Source organism: Ursus americanus, chromosome 18, assembly GCF_024610735.1.
Source record: "Ursus americanus isolate L20-20 chromosome 18, mUrsAme1.1.p, whole genome shotgun sequence".
Taxonomy (NCBI): Eukaryota; Metazoa; Chordata; class Mammalia; order Carnivora; family Ursidae; genus Ursus; species Ursus americanus.
The window spans coordinates 12,479,576-12,503,179 of NC_142144.1; the positions used below are offsets into that span (position 1 = coordinate 12,479,576).

Here is a 23,604-nt window from a genome sequence, read left to right on the forward strand (position 1 = left end):
TTTGAGCCTCATGATATCAACATGAAATAAGTACTATAAGTATACCCATTCTATGGATGAAGAAATAATGGCACAGATAAATAATTTGCCCAAGATTAGATTTCAGGTAATCTAGCTCCAGACTCTGTGCTCTTAACTACTACACTATACTATTATATACATGAAACACTCAGAGCAATTACTGACATTATTATTGAAACTGTTGAAGTAATTTTTAAAACTATTTGAAGCACATACTGTTTTTCCAAAGTTAAGATTCTCAAAACTTGACTTTCTCTGTTTTCCACAGGTGAATTTTAATTTTGGAAAGAACTAGATGAGGGACACAAAGCCCACTGTCCGTTGTCCCAGCAACCTCTCCCAATCCAGCTGTGTATTAGCTTATAAAATGTACATTTTTATACATTCATATGTATTATCGGATAACCAGATTTGTGATTACCACCCATATTTTACAAATAAGCACACTGATTTTTCATTTCCTGGAATGTTCCTTCTGCTCCTGGGTCTTCAAACATACTACTGAAGTTGAATCTGCTTGGAATGATTTTCCTCCACCTCTTTAATGAACTACCTGCCATTTTTCTTTCAGATTTCAGCTTAAGCATTGCTTTCTCAGAGGATGCTTCTTTGGTCATTTCCTCCAACCAAAGTAGATCAAATGTCCTGTAGCCCACTTTTGTTAACACCCTACACTTCTTCATAGCACTTAAACAATATTAGCTAGTATTTGTGTAGTTACCTGATCATTGCCTAAGTCCCTCCATAAGACTACAACCATCAAAACGACTATCTGTAGTTGTCTTGTTCATTGCCATACCTCCAGTAACTAGCACAGTCCCTGAACAAAGAAGATACTGAATACAAGTGATGAATACATGAATGAAAGTCTAGAAAGAGCAAGTCCTTGCCCAAGGTCACAATTATGGTGCAAGATTTGAAATCTAAGCCTCAGACTGAAGGTCCTGGGATCTACTTCCCAACAGTGCTTCAATGATATCTTGGTTTGCCAGATTTTCCACATAGAGATAGTAGGGTATGCTCTCTAAATTCAGTGCCATTTAAAGGTGTTTATAGCAACTGACTATATAGTATCCGACTATTCATAGTATCATGACTATAACATAGAATTATGTCCCTAACATAGTCAAAGGAGGATAAGACACTTTTTAACGGGTAGAGAAAGAGCTTTTGCCTAAGAGTTAGAAGGTATGGATCCCAAAATTCCTATTTCATCACTCCCTGCCAACCATCCTGTATAGATTCATGATCACCTGTACTCAAAAAGGATTTGTGGGAGCTCTACAACTGACATATGACTTGTATCAAATCATTTTCTCTACCTCGGTTGTGTTTCCTCAATTGTAAAATGAATGGTCAGACCAGATTCTGGGCAGTGCAATAGAGTGTAGTGAAAGGAAAATGGCACCAAACTTAACGAAGACCTGGGAAAGAGTCCTGGTTCTAGCACTTCCTAGATATGTGACCTCAGCTACCTGGAACTCTCTGGACCTCAATCTCATCTGTAAAATGTAAATGACAATACTATGTCAGGGTTACCAGGACGATCAAATGAGATAAGGGCTGCAGAAACACTTTGTAACTAGGGATGAGCTACTGAAATGACAACTGTTCCCTGAGGGAAGACACAGAGTAATAGTTAAAAGTTGAGGCTCTGTAATTTAATCTCCATCATTTGCTAGCCGCATGACCCTGGTAGTTATTTCTCCGCGCTTCCATTTCCTCATCATGGGGAGTAATAATACCTACTCCCATGGGAAAATTAAATGTTCCTGCCAAATAGTGGGCTACTAAGTAGTGGCTACTATTGAGTAAGCTCCCTTCCCCTCCGCCATCCTCCAAGTTCCTAGCTGATGAGACAGGCCCCGCCCCCACGCCATGAAACTCTCTGGGAAGCGACAGACCCCGCCCCCAGCCTTAAAGGTCAAGCCGGACTCGAATGGAACCGGTCGGGGGACGGCGATAAGACTCCCTAAGGTCCCCCACAAATCTTTGATTAGAAGTCTCTGGCACCCGGACCCAGCGCGCGCCTCGAGGCCGTGCAGAGGCCACTCACCAGCTATCGCCCAGGTTACTAGGAAAAGACCTACGTGATCGCGGAAACGGCGTCGGCGCGGGTGCCATGACGTCACGGGGCGGCGCGGCGGCGCAGACGTAGCGCGTCACCGACGGCCTGGAAGCAGGCGGCGTTGAGGCGGACGCGTTTGGAGGGCCGTCGGGCAGTGGAGTCGGGACCTGTTTCTGGGGCATGAGCCGAGGGGAAGACACCGAGGCCACGAGGTGAGTCCGGCCGCGATGCGCCCCTGTACCCCAGCGCCGGCCCCGCGAGGGGCTCGCAGAGGAGGCTGCCCTAGCAAGAAGGCTTTTCAGGCCCCGCCCCGGATTGTCCCGCCGCTAGCCCGGAAATAACAATCCGAGAAATGACCCATCGCATCTAGGAATTCGGGGCCAGGAATCGGGAAGCCGGGGTTCCAGGCTAGACCCTGCCGTTACCGTTAGCTTTAGGAACAAGTGGCTTTGCTTCTCTAGACTTTAGTTTCCCCGTATGATTATTCCTGCCTTCCAGGTTGTTGCAGGTCAACTGCGAGGATAGATGACAGCGTTTTGTGAACTCTGTTAATCTAGGGAGTTGTCGCCATTGCAAACCTAAAAAATTTTGATAGTCGCATGCCATCTTGATCTCATTACGCTTTACCGTTCCTCAAAAGGCCCTGTGCAGAGCTGTCACAGATACTCTCTCATTTAAGCTTCTTAACAACCCATGAGTTGGGATAATCGTGCCCATTTTAGAAAAGAAGGAGGAACGGAGGCTCCAGGTGGAGCCTCATTAATTCATTCAGTAAATATTGAGCATCAGCCATGAGCCAAGCAGTGTACTAAGTGCTGGGCATAGAACTATGATTAGGAAAGGCAAGGCCCTGCCCTCTAGAAGCTTACATTCTAGTGAGGGAAACAATACGGAATAGGAAATAACATTGAATTGGCATTATATGGAAAGGAAAGGTGGCTTTGATAGAGACTAACGAGGAGCTCAACCCTCAGGGAAAGCTTTTCTGAGAAAACACTTATTAAGTCATGCAATAACTGGGTACAAAAGTCAGGATTTAAATATAGATCTTTTGGCCCCATATCTTGTACTCTTGCCACCAAAACATGGTCCCCTCCTGTGATATTAAGTAGTTGTTAGTTTTGCTGTTTTCAGACAGAAGAAAATCAGGAGGTCCTATCACTGAAGCCTCATCTCAAATGTTAAGTCCTTCAGAGAGGCCTTCCCTCTCCACTAATTCTGAAGTGGTCCAACCCCGTCTCCATGTCACATCACCTTGTTTAATTGTGTTTGCAGCTGTCAGTAATTACATCTTGCTTATTTATTTTCCTTTTGTTTTGTCCCACCCCTCTTCCAAATACAAGCATCCCTAGGGAGACCATGTTTGTTCACTGCTCTGTCCCCGGTATCTAGACAATGCCTAGAAATAGCAGCTCTATTTTCTTGTTTGTGTGTTCAATGAATGAGTGATCAGTAGGAGAATAGGAAAGGAAAGCAGGGAGAGACAAAATGTTTCTCCTCCTGTGTTTCCACTCCTGGGATTCTGTTTCTGTATGTTTCATCTTTCCCTCAGGAGGTAAGAGCAAGATCTATAGCTTATTCCTTTCTCTATTTTCAGCACATAGTCCTGGGTTTAGCAGTTAGCAGTTGCTTATCATGCATTGCTGAACAGATTGAACATGTGAGTGGGAAAGGAAGAAGAATACCCTCACGTGTGGGGTTAGATAAACATGTTCAACAAACAGTTGCTTAGGGCCCACCCTGTGCCAGACTTCATCGGCTCTGCTAAGATGAATAAGAGGTAATGGCAGTTTTCAGTATATGTCACCTATTGTTTTTAAGACACAGTTCCTGCAGCACTGACCTCTGAGGCACATCTGGTTACATGATACACATGGTTCCTCTGTGTATTCCTAGTTCTGAAGTCTGGCACAGCCTGCCATCTTCCTAGCTCTTTTTTCTTTCTCTACCACATTATACACTTGTTAAAGCTTTATTTTACATCTGCCACCTCATTTTTGGCCCTGTTAGCAACCTTAAGTTACAAGCAGGGCAAGGTTTAGTATGTAGAGATGAGGAAACAAGCTTAGAGAGAAGTGACTTCCAGTGGAAATGCCAAAATTTGAAACCAGGTCTTCTTGACACCCAGGTTTTTTCTCTTGCCACTACTGTCTCCATCATAACCCTCATCCTCCCTTTTTGGATGTAAGATGAGTCATTTCAGGATGGAAGACTAGTAATAATTCAAACTAACTTTAATTGAAAGCTTCTTGGGTGTGATGTATTGTTCTTAACGCTTTGGGTGTGTGAACTCAGTAAATCCATACAACTTTTATGAGGTGTTACTCCATTTCAGAGATGAGGAACCTGAGGTACAGAATGGCGGCATTGCTTGAGCAAGGTTACACAGCTAGTAAATGGTGCAGCTGGAATGACGGAGGAGTTAGTCTCTTCTGAGTCTCTCCCAAAATATTAAACATGATACTAGTGAACATTTACTGATTGCTTGCTGCTGTTAGATGCAGTGTTTGATGATTTTTCATGCACTATCTCTAATCTTCACAACAGCCCTGTAACATAAGAACTATTATCTCCATTCATAGTATATATGAGGAAACGGAGGCCTAGAATGTTCAGATTATTCACCAAGTCACACAACTGGCTTTCATACTGAGTTCTTTTTTTTTTTTTTTTTAAAGATTTTATTTATTTATTTGACAGAGATAGAGACAGCCAGCGAGAGAGGGAACACAAGCAGGGGGAGTGGGAGAGGAAGCAGGCTCATAGCGGAGGAGCCTGATGTGGGGCTCGATCCCAGAACTCCGGGATCACGCTCTGAGCCGAAGGCAGGCGCTTAACCGCTGTGCCACCCAGGCGCCCCCATACTGAGTTCTAACTCCAAAATCTATGGCCTTGAATTTCCTAGATTGCCTCTTCCATGAGGAAGACGTGTATGCTGCTCTTTCCCACCCATCTCCTTCAGTTCCATTAAGACTCTTCTTTCTGGTGATTTCCAAGACTTGGTTTTGGGTGACGGTCTTTAAACTGGAGTATCATGTAGTAATAGAGCCTTTGGCCTCCTGCCCAGTTTGCCTCTGGCTTCAGAAGAGGAAAGCTGTAGTTTCTGCACACAGAACCACGCCCCTTTCACCTTAAATGGAAGCTTTTGCACTCTGGCTGCCAGAGGAGCTGTCCCAAGGGAACTGGTGCTGGGGCCCTGGTTGCAGAATAACAGGCCTTTCAAGCACTGGCCAGAGCTTGCCCTCCTTGAATAAATGTTTGTCGAATTGAATTTGAAGCCTCATGTTCACACAGTGTTGCTCCTCTCCTGCCTGAATGTTCACATTTCCTTTAGTTTTTCATAGAGATTGATGGAAGCAGAAACCAAAACTCTTCCCCTGGAGAACGCATCCATCCTTTCAGAGGGTTCCCTGCAGGAAGGGCACCGGTTATGGATTGGCAACCTGGACCCCAAGATCACAGAGTAAGTCTGAGTCATCTTAAATCATTACCGACAGCACTGGGATGTTTGCACGGATAATGTTCAGAAGAATTTTCAAGAGATGGAGAATATATTTTGGCCCTTATTTTATATATATATATTCAATTACCTTTGAAGGGTACGTGCTTTTGTTAGTAACCTGTTATGTTGACATTTTTCTCACATTTGAACTCTTCTGCGAGAACATAGGCTTGGCTATTGTTTAAAACATACCTCTTTGGGGCGCCTGGGTGGCACAGCGGTCAAGCGTCTGCCTTCGGCTCAGGGCGTGATCCCGGCGTTATGGGATCGAGCCCCACATCAGGCTCCTCCGCTATGAGCCTGCTTCTTCCTCTCCCACTCCTCCTGCTTGTGTTCCCTCTCTCGCTGGCTGTCTCTATCTCTGTCGAATAAATAAATAAAATCTTTAAAGAAAAATAAAAAATAAAAAAAAACATATACCTCTTTTTTTCCTATTTGCCAAAGATGTTTTCCTGTTTTCACCAATTTGAACCCTTGTACCCGGTGACTACAGAACATTATTTTCTAGAATCAGCCCCACGGCATACTTTTGTTCCTCAAAATGAAGAAACAAGCAGAAGTCTCAGTACCTTCACAGACAGGCAGAGGGTACCACTTGATTGTAATTCATGTGAAGCAGCCGTGGGACCACAGAAGGTCAGAGCTGGAAGGCATCTTAGAGATCACATCAATCCCTTCTGTTTTCATTCAGTCGTTAAACTATATGAGTGCCTATTGTGTGCCAGTGCCCATTTGTGCCAGGTGCCATGCTAAGCAGTGCTCAAGCTTTTTAAATCTGAGGAACCTTGTCTTAAAGTAACTAGAACCTGTTTTTAAAATAAAAGCTCAGAGCTGCTCTGATTAAAGGATGGGGAGAGGTCCACCCAAAGCCTTTTGGCAACTGCTACCCTTTCTTTGGTGGTAAGTTATAGGACTCCATGGAGCACACTTGAAAACCTCTGATATGATCCAGCTTTCTTATCCTACAGTAGAGAAAACTGGGGCCTAAGACATGGAAGTACCTTGTCCAGGGTAACAAAACTAATTAAATTGTCCTGACTCCCCACTCTTTGTACTGTGACCATTATAGCGGAAAGCAGTTTCTTAGCGGAGAGAATTAAGAGGTTTTTCCTTCTCCTAGTTGCTCAGTAGGTACAGGGCTATGGTTGGTGGCAGGATAGTTAAAGAGTGAGTAGATTGGGCTCTGTGGGATCAATGCTTAAAGCAAGCATGGAGTATGCCATCAGTCCTAAAAGTTACTCCCTTTGAAATAATGTTAAAGGCAGGGTGAGAGGAGAATCCACTTATTTGAATCTAGGCTGAGAACAGGTGTATATAGGATTGGGATTGGGAGAAAGGAAGGGGATGTGAACTAATGGATCAGGATCATAATAGAAAATTTAGTTCTTTAATTCCGCTCAAGTTCAGATCAGCTAAATATAGATAACTTTGGGTCCCTCTGGGAACTATGATGTCATTTAAGATATGTTGTCCCCATATTATGTTACCTTGGTCACTGGGGCCCTGGAATACGAACTGTGCATTTATTTTGGTTCTCTTTATGGCTCATGGCTTTGAGGATGAATGTGTGAATCAGCCAAGCCTCTCAGTCATGTCTGTTGATCAGAGAAGCTGTTTCCATCATCTAAAACCCAAGCTGTGAGGGGATGCTCCCAAGAGTGGTTTCCATTCCCACCTCCGTTTGTCTGAATGGAAATCTGGAATGTGGAAACACTGTTCGTTGTTTTGGCTGCAATTCACTGTAATGAGACCTGTTCTAATTGTGTCTGCTGCTTGATAGGAAGGTTCAAATAGGCATCTGCCACCTCAGTTTATGTCATAAATTGGAGTATATGAATGTTTTCTGCACTTAGAGCATCAACAGGAACATTGAAACAAAACTTTCCTACTGGTATCTCTGCCCTTTTTATATCAGGCCAGAGGTGGACATCATGTCCTGAACTGCAGATCGGGGTGTTGCAGGGTCTCCCTGTGGCTTCTCTACCTCTGTGTCACCTGCAGTTTTGTTTGCTGTTTTTCTTCTCTGGATTCTTTATGTTAAAACCTTTTCTCTGCCAAACAAAAATAGTAATAAATTTCTTTTTAAAGATACAGATATCAATCAGAGCTATGGTTAGCATGAAATGCTTAGTATTATCCCATTTAATTTACTTAATTACAGTAAAGAAACCTAATGTGTTAGTAAGGTAGGTCTAATGGAAATGTCTGATTTCCTTCCAAGTTTTTGAATTACATAAACTTCTGGATCCTGTTCCTCTCAAAGTGGGTAATGATGAGCCTCGATGAATCATTAAAATAGTCATTTCCAGACATGGTAGCAATTGGGTGTTATACCTTTCATGACAATGGGGCACCTGGCTTGTAGTCCAGTCTCAAACTATTTGAATCCAGATCTTTAAACTTCTAATAACTCTTGAGAGAAATTTGCAGATCACACTTCAGTTTTCATAATTAAACCGACACCTCACCCATCAGTTGCTGCTAATTCCTCCTGTTTCCCCCTTCAACACACTCTTCTTATCTCTTTCCTGTGCATATCCCTGCTCTTTACCCTTCCTCTTCCTGATCTCTCTTATAAATGGATTTGAATGCCCCTCTTATACAAATGGTCTCTCACCTCTTGTTAGAAGACAATATATAGTGTATATTTATTGTCATGAATGGTTACAAGGTATGTAAAACAGTGGCAGTTTAAAAAAAAAAAAAAGATTTTCCACTCAATTTTTCAGACTTTATTTTGTAATTAATTCGAGCCTCCTATGTGTATGTGCTTCTAAGTTATTAATGTGAGTCCTGCTCAAGCTACCTGGGATGTCCCTTCAGTCTCTTCCCAGTGGAATATGCATTGCTAACCAACTGTCTCACACTCCAGTATTCCGCTTCATGTTGATTTGCATTTAGTGTTTTGTGGTTGCGGTATTCACCATTTCATGGCTATGCTAGCTGCCAAGAATACCTGTACGACTAAATATGTCTTAGAGGTTTCAATTTAAGGGAATGGTGACGTATTATCTGTGGAGGTAGCACATCCCAAACCCTTGTTCTTTCTACTGTATTCTGATTCTTCCCAACTATATTACACTTCGTAGGCTGTAAGGTGAAAATGTTCAACTAATGATCTGAACATTTCTTCTAGCTCTAGCATTGTATTAGTTCCTCTTGTTAAGGTCATAACAACCTTGTGAGGCAAATAATACAGATATTTATTTATTTATTTATTTGTTTATTTATTTATTTATTTATTTTTAAGTAGGCTCCACACCCAACGTGGAGCTCAATGAGAGACTTGAACTCACGACCCTGAGATCGAGACCTGAGCTGAGATTAAGCATCAGACACTTAAGCGGCTGAGCCAGCCAGGTGCCCCTCTCCCTGTTTTGTGGGACAAGAAGAGTTAAGTGGATTGACTTAGTATACTGAAAGTAGTTAATGATGGGACTAATCTCCCATCACCTAATTTAGTGCTCTTTGCACAGATATTCCAGTAGTCCACATAACAGAACAATCATAACCTAAGGTATCCTCTTTTAAATTTTAAAATATAAGGACTTCTTTTAAGTTGTTGTGGGACCCAGTAAGTAAAAACAGTGCCTCCAAATACTATTGCTAGTGCCTGCAACAGAGAAGCCAAAAAAGTTAATGTCCTTAGACATTATCTATTGTCCACACTGTGGTTTCCCCTGAAAGGATTAATATTGGCTTTCTTTTCCAAACATTAAATGTGCTGCGTAGAAAGCCAAATTAATGGCCACTGCACAGTTCATAAGGAGAAGTGAAAAGCAAAGCCAGCAGAAATTCTAAAAGAAGGAGCATTCTAAGTAGAGGATATAAGGAGAAATAAAGAGTGGGTGAGCAGAATATCAGGAGGACCTTTTTGACTAAAGAAGAGGTTGAATACTAAGTGATAGTGAAAACAGTAGTTGGATAGAAAGAATACTACCCAATTAATACAGGGTTTTTTAAATTTACTCAGATGAGAAATTTGAATTTCTTGTAGAAGAGACTTACTGTGGGTGTTTAGCAGGGTACTGACAACACGAAAGTGATGTTTTAGTGGGGAAGTGAGACGTTGGTATGTAGAGCGGGTTGGAGGAGCAAAGACTAACCACGAAGATTAACTAGGAGAGACTGCCAGAAACTAGGCCTGTCTACCACGTAGGTAGAGATAATGAACTTGGAAGCCAGTAGGTGAGTCTAAAAGATGAACATGATTGAAGAGCGGAGAGTTGAAGATGACCCGGATGTTTCTTACCTGAGAAATGGAGAATCATGTCAACACAGACCGGTGGATTAGCTGGAAAGGGTGTCTGTGGAGGGGGGTGGCCAGTGTGGGTTGTCCTAAGTAAACTGAAAAGCAGTAGAGAGCCATCCAGGGGGAAATGTCCTTCTGAGGCCGACTTTCAGAGATGAGCTAGAACAAAAGGGGAGAGCACGTGCATGGATGTGTGAGAACAGTGTGTTTACCCCTAAGGAAACCCTGGTTTTCTCAGCCCATTCCTTATTTTTCCATCATGATTCATGCTTCTTTTAATGCCTTGGTTTGCATGAATCAGCCTTTACTGTTTGCTGCTTAAATTTGGAACACAGTAATACTATTTAATAACTTACAGAACAGAGAACATAAAGACCTACAAATAATAATTTCTATAAGTTTATTAAAAAAACTTTCTCTAAAACAAATTATGCGTTTAAAACAGTCCTAAATGTCTTTTTATTGACTTCCCATTGCCTACACATCAAACTAAAATTCCCTCACTAAGGACACCAATGTCCTTCACAGCCTGTCCCTTGCCTGCCTTTCAGCCTCATCGCTTAGCTGCCCTACCCCCACTCTCTTCCAGTGGAGCAGATTCTTTTTCACCTTTATGTCTTTGTACTCGATACTCATTAACCACCATGTCCCCCGCACAGTTGGGCCTCCTCATCTGTGTGCTCATGTACGTACTTCTGTGTGCAAATATTATAGTGTTTTGTAATTTTTTGATCGCGTTTCTCTCTCCTCTAACCAGAATGTGAGGTCCTTGAAGGCAGGAACCTAGTTGTATTCATCTGGATAGTTCAAGTGCCTAAAGCAGTTTTTGACAAGTAGTAGGTGTCTGTTATAACATTTGTGTGGATTAATTACTTCTGTGCCATTAAGCAGGAAGGCCATTTTCAAGACCCGATATGCAAAGCACCAAGTTGCAGAAATATGTTGGGACCGGTGTACTAGCTCCTGAAGCCGCAGGGCCCACGTTTCATTAAGTGAAGCGAGGCTCTGATGAGTAGTGAGCCCTCCCATACTTCAGCAACAGATGAAAGTGCTTGCAGATGTGAAAGCAAGATTCTTCAGGCTTTTTTCACTATCAGAGCTCGCAGTCCCCATCTCCAGGAAGCAAAATAGTAAACATTTCATTCCTTTTGTTTCGGCGTTCCGATAATTTCAAGAAATTATCAAACAAGGAAAGAAATCCTGGAGAAGTTGAAAGACACAGACCTAAGCAGATGTTCCTGGAATCTTAAGGTCGCACTTCTCGGGCAGAATGTATTTGTTAGCTTTTCAAAGAATAATCTGTCGGCATTTTTTCTTCTAAGTAAATTAAAATTCATTTCCTAGGAAATGCCGATCGCCTTACCTTCCTGCTATTAAGCAGAATGGAGCTGATGAAAAGATGACCAGCCCACAGTAGCCCTTAGATTGTTTAGAAAAATGGGTTTGACCCACCATTCATGGCAGCTAACACATGGCATAGTAGGTAGAAGATGCAGCTGTGAGTTAAAGCCCCAGGGGAGGGGCGCCTGGCCAGGTCAGCCAGTGGAGCTTGCAACTCTAGATCTCGGGGTCGTGAGTTTGAGCCCTAAATTGGGCGTAGAGATTACTTTAATTCATTAATCAGGGCATAGAGATTAATTAATTAATTAGAGACCCAGGGGAGACTCTCCCAGTCCATATGTCTGTGCATTTGAGAGGCTCACCCTTACTGTACGCCTACTCAAAAATCAAGTAAAACCAGACATTTGCACTTGAGGTAGCTCCCTTTCCCCTGAAGAATCACCTCCTACATCCTCACTAGCAGCTGAGGTCTCCTGGTGGGAGTTGAGAATTTAAAATCTAGGGTGTTACAGTTTTCCCTTTCAAAACCGGTCTAAAGACCAGATTAATGTCCACAATATGCCTTGGGATCCTTGTATCCTGCCCCAGTGCAAGAGCTGTATTATGTCTTTCCTGCTGCACTGTCAGGCACCTGATCCAGGATAGTGGGCTTGCTTGTTGATGTGCAGTAGTATCAAATTTAATATATATAGCTTATGATCCACTTCATATCTTTCTGCCTCCCAAAGGAGATCCTTACTCAAGAATAAAATCTTGATGAGTTTCTCCTAGAAAACAATGTGAATATAAATGTGGCTGTAACGACAGCTTTACTGACTCCCTGTGGGGTAGAATTCCCAGTAATAACAGATTTAGCATGTGGGCTGATACCTTTTTAGTATCACAGGGACAGCATTGTTTAGAGAAAGCCTTGACTCCATTTGAATAGTGTGGAGGATGCCAGGAGGAAGGCCAAAGGAAAAGGAAACGGGAGAGCTGTTGGTTTGTCTCACCCTTACATCAGATGACAGGAAGTCGGAATTGAGATTGGCCACAGCAACCTGTTAAGGCCACATCTGTTTGAATAACTTAAAAGCTCTATAGAAACCAAATAAGTTTTAGAGAAAGGAATTCAAGAAGAGGACGAGGGGCGGAATGGCAAACAAGAGCTTGAGGTGAACTTCCTGCCAGGAAAAAATTTCGTCCTGGGCCATCCATATTCTTTAATCAACCATGCTCCGAAGTATGAACTGTGTTAAAGGGACTGAGGTTGACTAGTTACCCACAACTGGGTGATTTATAGGACTGGCCAGGTTCCCCTGCCCTCTGTGAGACCAGCCCCAGTCACATTGTGGTTCCACGTTGTCCCTAACGTTCAGTCACATCAGGGATCGAAACTCACAGGCAATTATGGAAGGACCACTTTTGGTTTTTGGCAGAGCTTTTCACAAGTGCAATTCGGGTCTAATGATTAATTATGAAACCTATTACAGAAGTCCTCCAAGGTTGTTTTTCTGTTTGTGTGAATGTGTATGTGTTTGCTACTTTCTTTATTTTTGAGATAGGGTAGGCTTTGGCGTTTGGAGTGTGGGTATGTGTTCCTGATGGAGTTGTAGTTATTTACAAATACTAGTTCATTGCCAAGAAATTAAAAATAAATAAATCGACACTATTTTTGAGCTTTTCTCCAAAAGAAAAACAAATGGTGCTTGTGGGCCAGACAGCTGTTCGTTAGGTGTGGTTTTTTGATTGGTATTTTTGTGCTGGACAGACGCATAGCCATGACAATTCGAGTTCCCATTCCAGATAGAGGCAAACATGTCTGTTTGCCAAATAAACTAACGCAGCAGTTTGGAAGAAGGCAGGGGGCGGGGGTGCGAGATCCCCGCCCCCGCCCCGGGGTAAATTATCTCCCGGCTTTTATCTCGCACTTGAGGCCGAGGCGCTGTCCCGGTCCGCAGAGTGTGCTCACGGGCTGCGCTTTCTCTGCAGATATCACCTCCTCAAGCTCCTCCAGAAGTTCGGCACCGTAAAGCAGTTCGACTTCCTCTTCCACAAGTCAGGTGCTTTGGAGGGGCAGCCTCGAGGGTACTGTTTCGTGAACTTCGAAACTAAGCAGGTAATGAAACCGCTCCGCTTTCATGGTGCTTCTCATACTCCCCCACTTATTTCTGTGCCTCTCTCAACGACTAGAATAGCAGTACCTTGTGGGCAGGAGCCATGTCCGATTCCTCTCTGTGTGCCTCACCCCGCGTCCTGAAGGTGACCCTCGATAAACAAACGAGTGAACAGCTTTCAACATCTACCCTCCGCAGGCTCCCGGTCTGAGGCGGCTGACCTACTTTTCTGACCAGATGCTTTGGGGTGCCCACATGAAGCACATGGACATCCTCCTCCCTGGTCTGGTTTGTTTGTTCCTTTAGTGGCAGGCCAACAAAGCCTCCTTTTCTTTCAATAGTTTTGCCCCGTGGTGCAGAAGCCCTCCCTGTGTGTGGTGAGCCACCCACAAACTCTTTTATTTTGATTTCTTAAAAATGTCCCCTTCTTCTCAGTGTCTCAGAACAACTGCATGCAGATTTGAATATATATGAAGGAAGAGAGCATTCAGCTTCAATCATGACGTATACATGTGTCTGCTTGCAGTAGAATTATATTCTTTGGGTGGACATGCCTTGCTAAAGAAATTGAATTTGAATGTTATTAAATACAGACATGCTGTTTAATACTCTCTATAACTTTATTAGTCATGTGGAAGGACATTGCCTAGTTATTGTTGCATTAATAATATATTTGGATGTTTTTCTTTTATAAAAGTAATATACGTTAACTGTAGATGGAAGTACAGATAAGTGACTTCACTTAAGCAGCCTAATACCCAGAAATAATCGCCGTTAATATTTAGTTATAGATTTTTCTAGTCTTGTCTTTCTTTATATTCACACACGCATACGCACATATGGCTTAGAGCACACAGAGAAGATCACATCGTCCTGTTTACCACTCAGAGCATATTAAAAATTTTCTGTCCTCTACTACACATCCAGGTAACATTCTATATCGTGATACTGTAGTTTCACCAGCGTGACTACATATTTGTAAAACTTCACTGATATAGGGCTTTAATATATACATTTTGTTATATGTAACTTAGACCTCAGTTTAAAACTGAATCAGCATCATTTTTGATGACTGCACAATATTTCATCTTGGGAATATATGATCAGTTCTTGATTGTTAGCTATTTAGGTAGGTCCCCAGTGACTCACAAGTGTCCACAGTGTGCTAGCGAATGTATCCCTCTGATGATGTTCATGTGTACGTATATCCGTGGAAATGGAGTGGTGTCAATAAAGGCCTTGTATACTTTTTCTTGATACGACTGCCAGTTGCTTTCAAGCAGTGATGTATCCGTATGTTATGAGACTGTATGAGACTGTAGTTTGTCCTTATCTGTGCTGGGGATTCTTTCAATTTCCTCTCACTTTTGCAAATGAGATAGGCACTAAGTGATACATTGCTGTTCTAAATGGGGGAACTGAAAGAATGCTGTGTAAGGTTAACATTTTTAAATACTTTGTTCTTCCCTAATGACAGAGCGTGATAAGCATTCTTGCAGACAGCTAAAATCAGTGGTCATGCTGGGGATAGATGTTGGTTTAAAACACTGGACTATAAGTCACAACGCCTAGCTTCTGTTGCTGGCTCTCTTATTTATTAACTTTGACCAAGTCTTTTAACTTCATTTGGCCTCAGTTTTCATTTAAAGATGGGGATTAAAAATATCTTCCTTACCTTCCAGGAAGTTGAGAGAATAGACGAGGGTATGTAGGAAAATACCATCGGCATTTGATAATGCTGTTGAAGACATGAACTCTGAAATGACATATAGAGATAGGAAAATTTTTTTGAAACATTTATCCCCTTGCTGGCATTTTATTACTGCTGATGCTGTAGAATCAATAGAGAGTACCATGTAAATTCTAATTGGCTAGATGAAACTTACAAGAAGAGTAAAACATCTCTTATCTGTCTCTCTAACTGCTAAGCAAGGATGTCAGTGACTGTCCAATGGCTGACACATAGTGAGTACTCAGGTATTTGTTGAATGTCATGCTGGCGAGCTCTGGAGGGGTATGAGAATCACTGGTAAAATTAGACTGGAATGCCTGGTGGTATCACACTGCGATCTCAGATAGATTCGTCTTGTTCCTCTTCCTGTTCCTTAAGGGCTTCTTCACCCCCTGGTAAACGTGGGTTATGCTTGGCTGAATGCCTCATGGATACAAATGGAGCAGAGAAGGTTTGGCAGGATGGAAAAGTACGACCAGGCTTCCTGGGAATGTCCTAGAGTGACTCTTATCCAGCTTCAGGAATTCCTTTTAACCTTGTTGCTCCTGTATCTGATAGGGAAAGGGTCAGGGAACTTTTGGCTCCAAAAGCCAGGTGCATAGATTGGCTCACACAAATACCTTGCTCACAGGCTCTTTGACTCACTCCTGCTTTTTCCGGCCTGGTTTCCTTCACTCCCATATCGTTTGAAGCCCTTACTGTTTCTCACTTTGGATCCAGAGGTTAAGCCCTAGTCTGGGGTATAGTTCCAGAGTCCCTGGGGGTGAGTAAATTTCTTAGCACAGTAGGTCCTAACAGACGGAAGTGTATAGAAAGGTATCACCTAATAAGAACAGTCTGCTAACACTGATTGAGTGCTTACCGTGTGCTCCATGCTTTCTTTACGCGCACTCTTTGACTCCTCACAGTAACCAATGAGGAACAAGTAGTATTGTCTGTATTTTATAGATGAAGAAGCTAATATTCACAGAGATTAGGGGGCCTGCCAACCATTACACTGCCAGTAAGTGACAGAGCCAGGATTGGCGTTTTTGTTTGACGGACTTTACAAAACTTACACTCTTTCTGTTTTTCTGTCTTTTTTTCTTTACCGTAAACCCTTTGTAAGTTGTGTATCAGAGGCAGTCTGGTTAGGATTGCAGCCATCAAAGCTGGTGAGGCCCTATGAGATACATAGAGTTAGTTAGGCATTTGAATTGTTGGCTAACATCCATCCCTCTCCTGGACAGGAAGCCGAACAAGCCATCCAGTGTCTCAACGGCAAGCTGGCTCTGTCTAAGAAGCTGGTGGTGCGCTGGGCACACGCTCAAGTAAAGGTAAGTCTGGTGGCTGGAAAGACAACATCAAGCTCACCCGAAGTGAGTTTTCCAGAAGATAGTTGTCCACTTACCCATTTGCATCCCAGCCTCTTCACATCTGGAGCAGTCATACTTTGGTCTCCTACTTGTATTTACCATGTGTGTTGCCAGATTTTTCTTTTGAGAAACATCTCAGGAGGGATTAAGTTCCTTCATTGTTTCTCTCCACATACCCACAGATTCTGTTTTTGATTGATTTTTCCATGTGGCTGATGTGTATACTCAGACCTCTATCATGTTTTTGGTGGGGGTGGTTCTTTGGAGGAAAAAATGTACTTATTTTTAAAATTAGTTGCTTTAGGCATTATTAGACTCTTCCCAGCCTCTCAGTTCTATGGAGAGTTTGAATATGTTTATCCTAAATGCTTGAGAAATGGGTCGTATGTATGAGCGCTTAAAGCATCGGCGTCTCATTACTCCAGAGAGTTTGAGAGTTATTTGCGGGCCTTCGCAGGGTCTGTAGTGTCTCCAAAGCCCGAGAAGTGGCCAGTCGTTTTGTTCATCTTACAGCGGGTCTCTTGAGAGACTGCACTGGAAAAGATATGACCATTTAAAAAAAAAAAAAGGCATTTTGTTTTACCTGGTACAAACGTACTGAAGTCTGTGGACTGGAGCCATCCCAAGAGTTCATTCTCTTCCTTCATGGTGGGGTCTTGACCAACCTGCCTGTAAAAAGATTTGTGGCAATTAAAATTGGAGCTTCGGTCTTTAGCTAGAGAAGCATGGATTTTGATCGGAGACTCCCTACCCATCAAGCTTCCCAGTAAAGAGTCACAGCAATTAAGCATATGAGCTCAGAGTCCAAACTGAAAAACAGAGCTCAGACACTTCGGATCCTTAGGAGGATCTCAGGTCATCATGGAGCCTTCTCAATTTCTAGGACACATTGCCTTAAAAATAGAAACAACAAAGAGAATTACCAAATGCTTTTGTACTCAAAAGAAAATCAAGTCTCATTTGCCAAACTGGCTGTCGTTTTCTCATTTTGTGTCTCGTTGAAAAGACACGCAAGAGAAATCATCCTTCATTCCTATCTTTCATTTGAGAATCTCGATGCCTCATGGTTCTCTTCTCCTACAAGTCTTTTTGACCACAGGCTCCTGATTACTCTTTAGTATTTAATTTACTTTTTATAAGAGGTGTATAATTATCTGACATCAAATTAGACTACCTTTTTGCTATAGAATGTTTTCTCTGTCAGTGGCTGAAAGCTGTTACTACCTTTCTTCTCCAGTCAGGCCTGTTTAAGAGTTGAATGTTATGCTTGATACTTTGCAAAAGTCGAGCAAAATTTTTAAGTGTTTTTGAATAAAGTGAAGTAAATATTGTAAGAGCTGATATGTGACAGTTAAAACAAGAGTGTGTAGGAGGGCAATTGTATTGTATATTTATACCGTCTGTGAATTTGAAAGTCGAAGTTCTTTCCCTACCAAATAAGGAGGACTAGTGGCTAGATGGGAAGCTTCTTCTGCACTTCTTTTTCTAACTTTATAGCTTTTAGGCCAAAACTGTGGAGTTTTGCATTAATTCTAAATGTAAAGCAGTCCTCAGATTGTCTAGAACCATGCCAACGATACACTGGTGGGGTTGGAGTTTCTGAACTACTCAGTACAGTAAAGGACTGGTTTTTGCTCACCCAAGTGATTTCCCGTTTTCTTTCAGAGATACGATCATAACAAGAATGATAAGATCCTTCCTATCAGTCTTGAGCCATCCTCAAGCACTGAGCCCACTCAGTCTAACCTAAGGTAAGACAGCGTACTCTAGAAAGACACGAGTATTCAAGAGTGTGAGTCGCTTCTTCATTCCAAGCCTTCATTCACACTTCAGTGAATCTTTAGACTCTTAATTTAGAATAGAATCTGCTAACTTTTGACATGTCGAGAGATGTGTTCAGTTAACCTCCAGAATGTGTACATACCCTCTCCTTGCATACCCCTAAGATCATGTCCTTACAGAATTCATGCCCTCAAAAAAGGCTGGATGGACCTGCCCCGTAGCAGCCAGGGTGCTGGGCCCTAGAGTACAAAGGTACGTCAGACGGTCCTTACCCTAGAAAAAAGCATCTTCATGAGGCCTGAGGTCTCATTGGCGTTTGTCATCGTCCACTCCTTCCTCCCTAACTGTGAGCTCCTTTATACAGAGTGTTAGTTTGTAGCCCTTTCATTCTCTGTGCTGCGTTTCTGTGACAGCAACAGTGTTGGTTCCAGTGTGCACAAATTATCTGTTACTTTTTCGGAGTTAATTCAAAACAGAAGGAACAAGGGGTTTGGTAGAGAAAGGGGAAGTTAAGTGGATGGTTGAGCAGAAGTAGAGGGTTTTGGGGTTTTGTTGTTTTGTTTTGTTTCCCTGCATTGTAGCCTAGGGAGAAATTTTAACAATAGCAATAGCCAGGATTTATTGAGGTTACTCTAAATCGGGCGGTGTGCTAAACACGTCACATGCCATATGTCACTTAATTATGAAAATTCTGGTCAAAGTACTGTAATAGTCATCTTACCTCTGAGTAAACTGACGCTTAGCAGGGTAAACGATCTTGGCCGAGATCCACACAGGTAGTGAATAGCAGATTCCAGATTCAAAGCTAGGTCTCCTGGACTTCAGAATTCGGTCTGAGTTACTACTTCGAAGAAACTTCATGCTGTGAATGCAGGGATACAGTTCTGAAGCCTGTTCCAGGGGAGAGAAAGCAGATACGTGAAGGAGCATCAGTGTCCTACGAGGGTTAGCAATCAGCCTGCAGTTGCAAAGTCAGGAAAGCGATGCCTGTTTGGATGGAGGACCAGACAGCAAACAAACAACCTTTCTTGTATGTTTTCTGCACCAAACAAAACAGATTTCTCAGCATCTCACTAAGCTACAGGGGAAGGTGACCCTGAAATGTTTTCCAGAGTGATAAAGTTAGTAAAGTAAAATTGATTTTAGAGTTAGTTTAATGTCATTGATTTATTTATTTATAATACTTACTAAAATATTTGATGTAATATTTGATAAATTGTGTTTTATATATTATAAATCAATTTAGTATTTATGGTAAACATTAAATGTAGTAGTTAATATCATTGATTTCTCAATTTTGTGCTCTTTTACTATTTTGTACTCCCAGAAATTTAAAAAAATATATATGATGACTTCTGTAGCTGTCACTGGGAACCATATCCACTTTGCTGTTTTCCCCATAAAGTTTGAACCTCCATGATCTCAAATTTTATAAATCTGACTCCTGTTAGGAAGAGACCACTGCATTTATGCTTGGCGCTCTAGACGGGACAGTGACATGTCTTTAGTTTTCTTTTCGATGTTTGCACTTATACTAGACAGTCTAGGGTTTTCCATTTACTTTGTAATCCAGAGAACCTCAGCTAACATCTTCCTATTACCGTCTATACCTAATTAGAGAACGTTGTGTTTTGGTGACTCCTACGGGACAAATGGCTGGCTATCCTGGTAGTGGAGGAGGTGCTGGAACGCATCTTGGTAATACCTGGGTGTTCTTTCTCATTGTAACTGAGGTGGTAAACTTTACCCTGGCCGTGTAGTTACGAGCATGTGCAGCAGAAGCACGCTTTTTGAGCATCTCTAAGAGGCCATCGTGTACATTCCCTTCCAAGTTTCTGTCCCTGACTGTTGACCACTGACAGCATCGAGAGTAGAAAGGGAACCATGGGTCCTAGAATACCCACTGCCTGAGGGCTTTGCATTCTGGTCCAGGGATGGCAGTGACCTCGCTCGGAAGGGAGTTCCTCCCAACTTGTGCAGTGTCTCCTCACCCCATCTCTCTGTTATGGGGCTGTCCAGCTCCCAACCTGATGGAGAGGACAGAGCGAGGGCTTTGGTGATAATACACCGGGCTCGAATCCTGCCTGTGCAGTCTGTTAGCTGTGTGAACCCTGGGCGAATGACTACCTCTCTGCATTTGTTTCTTTATCTGTAAAATGTGGATATTATTGCAAGGACTAGAAACAATATAGGTAAAATTCTGGGCCCAGTGCCTGGCTTATTGTAAGCACTCCGTAAATGATTACAATGAGAAACACCTATTTATTAGTTTAAAAAAAAAAAAAGATTCTGTAGGATTTCCAGGGTGTGTTTTCCATTGTTATTCAGTGATTCAAGAAGTGTACAGTGTAGTAGTTAATAGCATGGGGTCTGGAATCTGATTGTGTTTAAATCTCACCTCTCCCACTTAACTAGCCATGTCATACTGGGCAAGGTAACCTTGTGCCTCGGTTTTTTCATCTGCAAAATGAGGAGTGTGACCTACCTTATAATGTTGTTTTCAATCCTACACGAATATTTGTCCTGATTTTTTTTATCATGGCAGAAGGCACATAAAATAACATTTACCGTATTATCCATTTTAGGTGTACAAATGCAGTGGTACTAAATATATTCGTAATGTTGTACGACCGTTACCACCTTCCTTCTCCATAATTCTTTTCGTCTTGCAGAACTGAAACTCTATACCCATTAAATAATAACTCCCCTTTTCCACCTCTCCCAAGCCCCTGGCAGCCCCCATTCCACTTTGTCTCTGATTTTGACTAGTCTCACTACTTTGTACAAGTGAAGTCATCCAGTATTTGTCTTTGTGACCGGCTTGTTTCACTTAGCATAATGGCCGCAAGGTTCATCCATGTTGTGGCGTAGGTCAGAATTCCCTTTCTTTTTAAAGCGGAATAATATTCCAAAGTGTGATATATACCATATTTTGCTTATCCATTCATACATCGATGAACACTTGGGTTGCTTCTGCATTTTAACTATTGTGACCAATGCTGCTGTGAACACACAGGTGTACAAAGGTCTCTTCCAGACCCCACTTTCAGTTTCTGCTGTCTGCCAAGCCCTAATGTGTCCAGCAGTGTTTGTGTCTGAAGATTAAAGGAAGCCATATGCGAAGTACTCCTAACGGTGTCTGGGTTTTTAGTAAAAATCTAATAGATGGTTCCGGTTTGATCTCTTTCTAAAATGTTACTTGGGTGTGTGTGTTATGTGAAATATGTGCATGTTCGTATTTGAGTTATCTTGTTGCTGCTGTGATATGCATACAAGGCACAAGGAAGATGAGCTACGCAAGTCTTTCCGGACTGCACCCAGGCCCGCTCTGATGCTCTGCTCTCCTTTTTCAGTGTCACTGCAAAGATAAAAGCCATTGAAGCCAAGCTGAAAATGATGGCAGAAAATCCTGACGCAGAGTATCCAGCAGCGCCTGTTTATTCCTACTTTAAGCCTCCAGATAAAAAAAGGACTACTCCTTATTCTAGAACAGCTTGGAAATCTCGAAGATGATGGTTATGAATTATTGTAGCAGCAAAAGCAAATTGGTCTCCACGCCTGAAATCCTCTGCCTTTGTACTTTGTCGATGTGAATGGTACTGCCCAACAGAGCACAATCACATGTTAATGTTTGGTAACTTAACATTTTTGGATGGTCTCATGGATGTTTCTTCCCTGAAGTATGTGTGGAAGTGAGCATCATCCAGAATAAATAGGATTGTATCCAGACTTGTGATTTGAACACTGGGATGCTCCAGTTGGCTGGTTTGTTTGGATTTGTAACTCCAGAAACGTTATATAGGATGCCAGAGAGAAAGGCAAACATAGAAAATGTCGTTATTTAAAGCAAGAAACTAAATTTATTAACGTCTGTCTTTCAAAAAAAAAAAAACCAGAGCATTTTTCTGTGCTCACATGTCTTTACAACATAAAGGAAAGTAAGAGGGAGGGAAGTGCGAGATTTTGAATCATGTTGAGAACTATTGTTCCGGAATTTATTATGGAAATCCCTCCAACTGGACTAAAAAATTCTTGGCAAAAGGGAGCTGATTCTTTGAGCAAATGTTGTGGTCATCTGTTTAAGAATTATGGTTACTGTTTCAAAATCCCGGTTAGGAAAACTTGGTGTATATCTTAAAATTGTTTGCATCAACAAAACTGTAGATTCAAATTTAGCATTTTATACCGCAGCGGAAGTTCTCTTAGGAAATCCAGCTTTTATTCTATAGTGATCATTTTTTAAATCTCTGAATAATCCTGCCTCTATAATACCAAATGTTGTTATTAACGTGGGACTTTTAAAATTGCACCTATTGCATGAGATTGTTTTTTATAGCATGAGAATGTTCTATTTGGAATTGTATCATGGTCAATCTAAATAGAAAAGCAGCATTTCTTTGAAAACCTAATCATTGCTGTATTGAGCTCTATCAAGCATACTATTTATTAATAATTACGTAGGGGGCTGTGTTGAAGAAATTGAACTGTCTTGTGCAGGGTGAGGAGGGGACATGCAGTGGACACAAAGTCAACGGAGCAGGCCTACTCTGGCACTGAGATTGTAAAATGACCTCACGGCTTATGTAGTTCTTAAAGGCTTGAAAGACTGCATGACTTTAAAATGATTCTTCCTTCATAGAACATACTTCTGCCCGGATATGTTTTGCTACTTGGAATATCTTAAATATAAGAACAGAGAAAGAAAAATAAATCCGCAGATGTGGGAGTGTGTTTCTGTCAGCAGTTCTGGTCCTTTTGGTGCCAGGTTGACAGCTGTTTCATTGGGCAGCACCTTTGCTTCTTTACCAGGTCAATCATTTTGAGACCTAGGCGCCATTCCTAGTGACCACGGACACCTTACCATGATCGTTCCCAGCAAGAGGAAGCTTTCACTTTAGATTCAAGCCTTCGTATGAGCACACGTGAGTGTAAGACACTTGAACCAAATCGTGAGCATAGTGAGGTTTCAGAGTTCACAGAACCGGTTCAGAGAAATCTCACCCCTTTCCCTAGCTTAGTCTTTTTAGCTATCTTTAGATAGTAAGCGCTTTCTGTATTTGTTAACTCTGTCTGTGATGCGAGTAACTCTCCTTCCATTTGAGGGCTAGTTCAGGGAGGTGGGAGCATTGTCTCCCATTTTTCTGGTGACTTCTTAAGAGTACAGAATTTACCATTTTATCCTTCCGTCCTCAAAGGGTTATGGTGGAGTAGGACTTACTTAACGCAAAATAGTCTTCTATTTTTAATAGGAACCTAGAAAGTACTTAACTCTGAATTATCTAGAGTTGTTTCCTTTAGAAACCAGAGCTATTTATTTGTATTTAAAGCAGTGTTTATTATTTGTATGGATTCTTAATTCCTCTGTGTGAATAAATGCAAGACCGTGTCTGTGTGGTTGTGTCTTCTCTCGTTCATTTTGTGGAATAAAGGCTACAGTTCTCTGGTAGGCTCATTT

The 23,604-nt window shown here is 41.9% G+C and overlaps 2 protein-coding genes across 7 annotated transcripts in view; one reads left to right on the top strand and one right to left on the bottom strand.

The window, feature by feature from the left end:
* Window positions 1-2,271, bottom strand: part of MRRF (mitochondrial ribosome recycling factor) — a 54,733-nt gene extending 52,462 nt beyond the window's left edge. For 2 of the 4 annotated variants that reach the window (XM_045791014.2, XM_045791012.2), the window contains exon 1: window positions 2,078-2,169. Coding sequence is in view for 1 of the 4 variants with exons in the window: in XM_087869391.1 (XP_087725517.1) it covers window positions 170-181; window positions 2,078-2,271 (206 nt within the window). In the remaining 3 variants the exon portion in view is untranslated. Of the gene's footprint in view, window positions 1-169; window positions 182-2,077 lie in introns of all 4 variants that reach the window. The other 2 variants (XM_087869391.1, XM_045791013.2) reach the window with 2 other exon arrangements.
* Window positions 2,176-23,535, top strand: RBM18 (RNA binding motif protein 18). Of its 3 annotated transcripts, none has more exons than XM_045791015.2 (6): window positions 2,176-2,301; window positions 5,424-5,552; window positions 13,156-13,282; window positions 16,242-16,328; window positions 18,033-18,118; window positions 21,503-23,535. In XM_045791015.2, the coding sequence occupies exons 2-6, from the start codon at window positions 5,440-5,442 to the stop codon at window positions 21,660-21,662; spliced, it is 573 nt and encodes a 190-aa protein (XP_045646971.1). In that variant the 5' UTR covers window positions 2,176-2,301; window positions 5,424-5,439; the 3' UTR covers window positions 21,663-23,535. The 3 variants fall into 3 exon arrangements, with proteins under 3 accessions (XP_045646971.1, XP_045646972.1, XP_087725518.1); XM_045791016.2 differs by having other exon boundaries at window positions 5,434-5,552; XM_087869392.1 differs by lacking the exon at window positions 21,503-23,535 and adding an exon at window positions 19,768-21,496.
* The last annotated feature ends 69 nt before the right edge of the window (window positions 23,536-23,604 follow it).

Excerpts from the sequence above, each read along its gene's own strand:
- RBM18 (XM_045791015.2), top strand. The coding sequence starts at position 5,440 with ATGGAAGCAGAAACCAAAACTCTTCCCCTGGAGAACGCATCCATCCTT. Across the intron at positions 13,283-16,241 it reads TGAACTTCGAAACTAAGCAG|GAAGCCGAACAAGCCATCCA; the intron begins GTAATGAAACCG and ends TCTCCTGGACAG. Across the intron at positions 18,119-21,502 it reads CCCACTCAGTCTAACCTAAG|TGTCACTGCAAAGATAAAAG; the intron begins GTAAGACAGCGT and ends CTCCTTTTTCAG.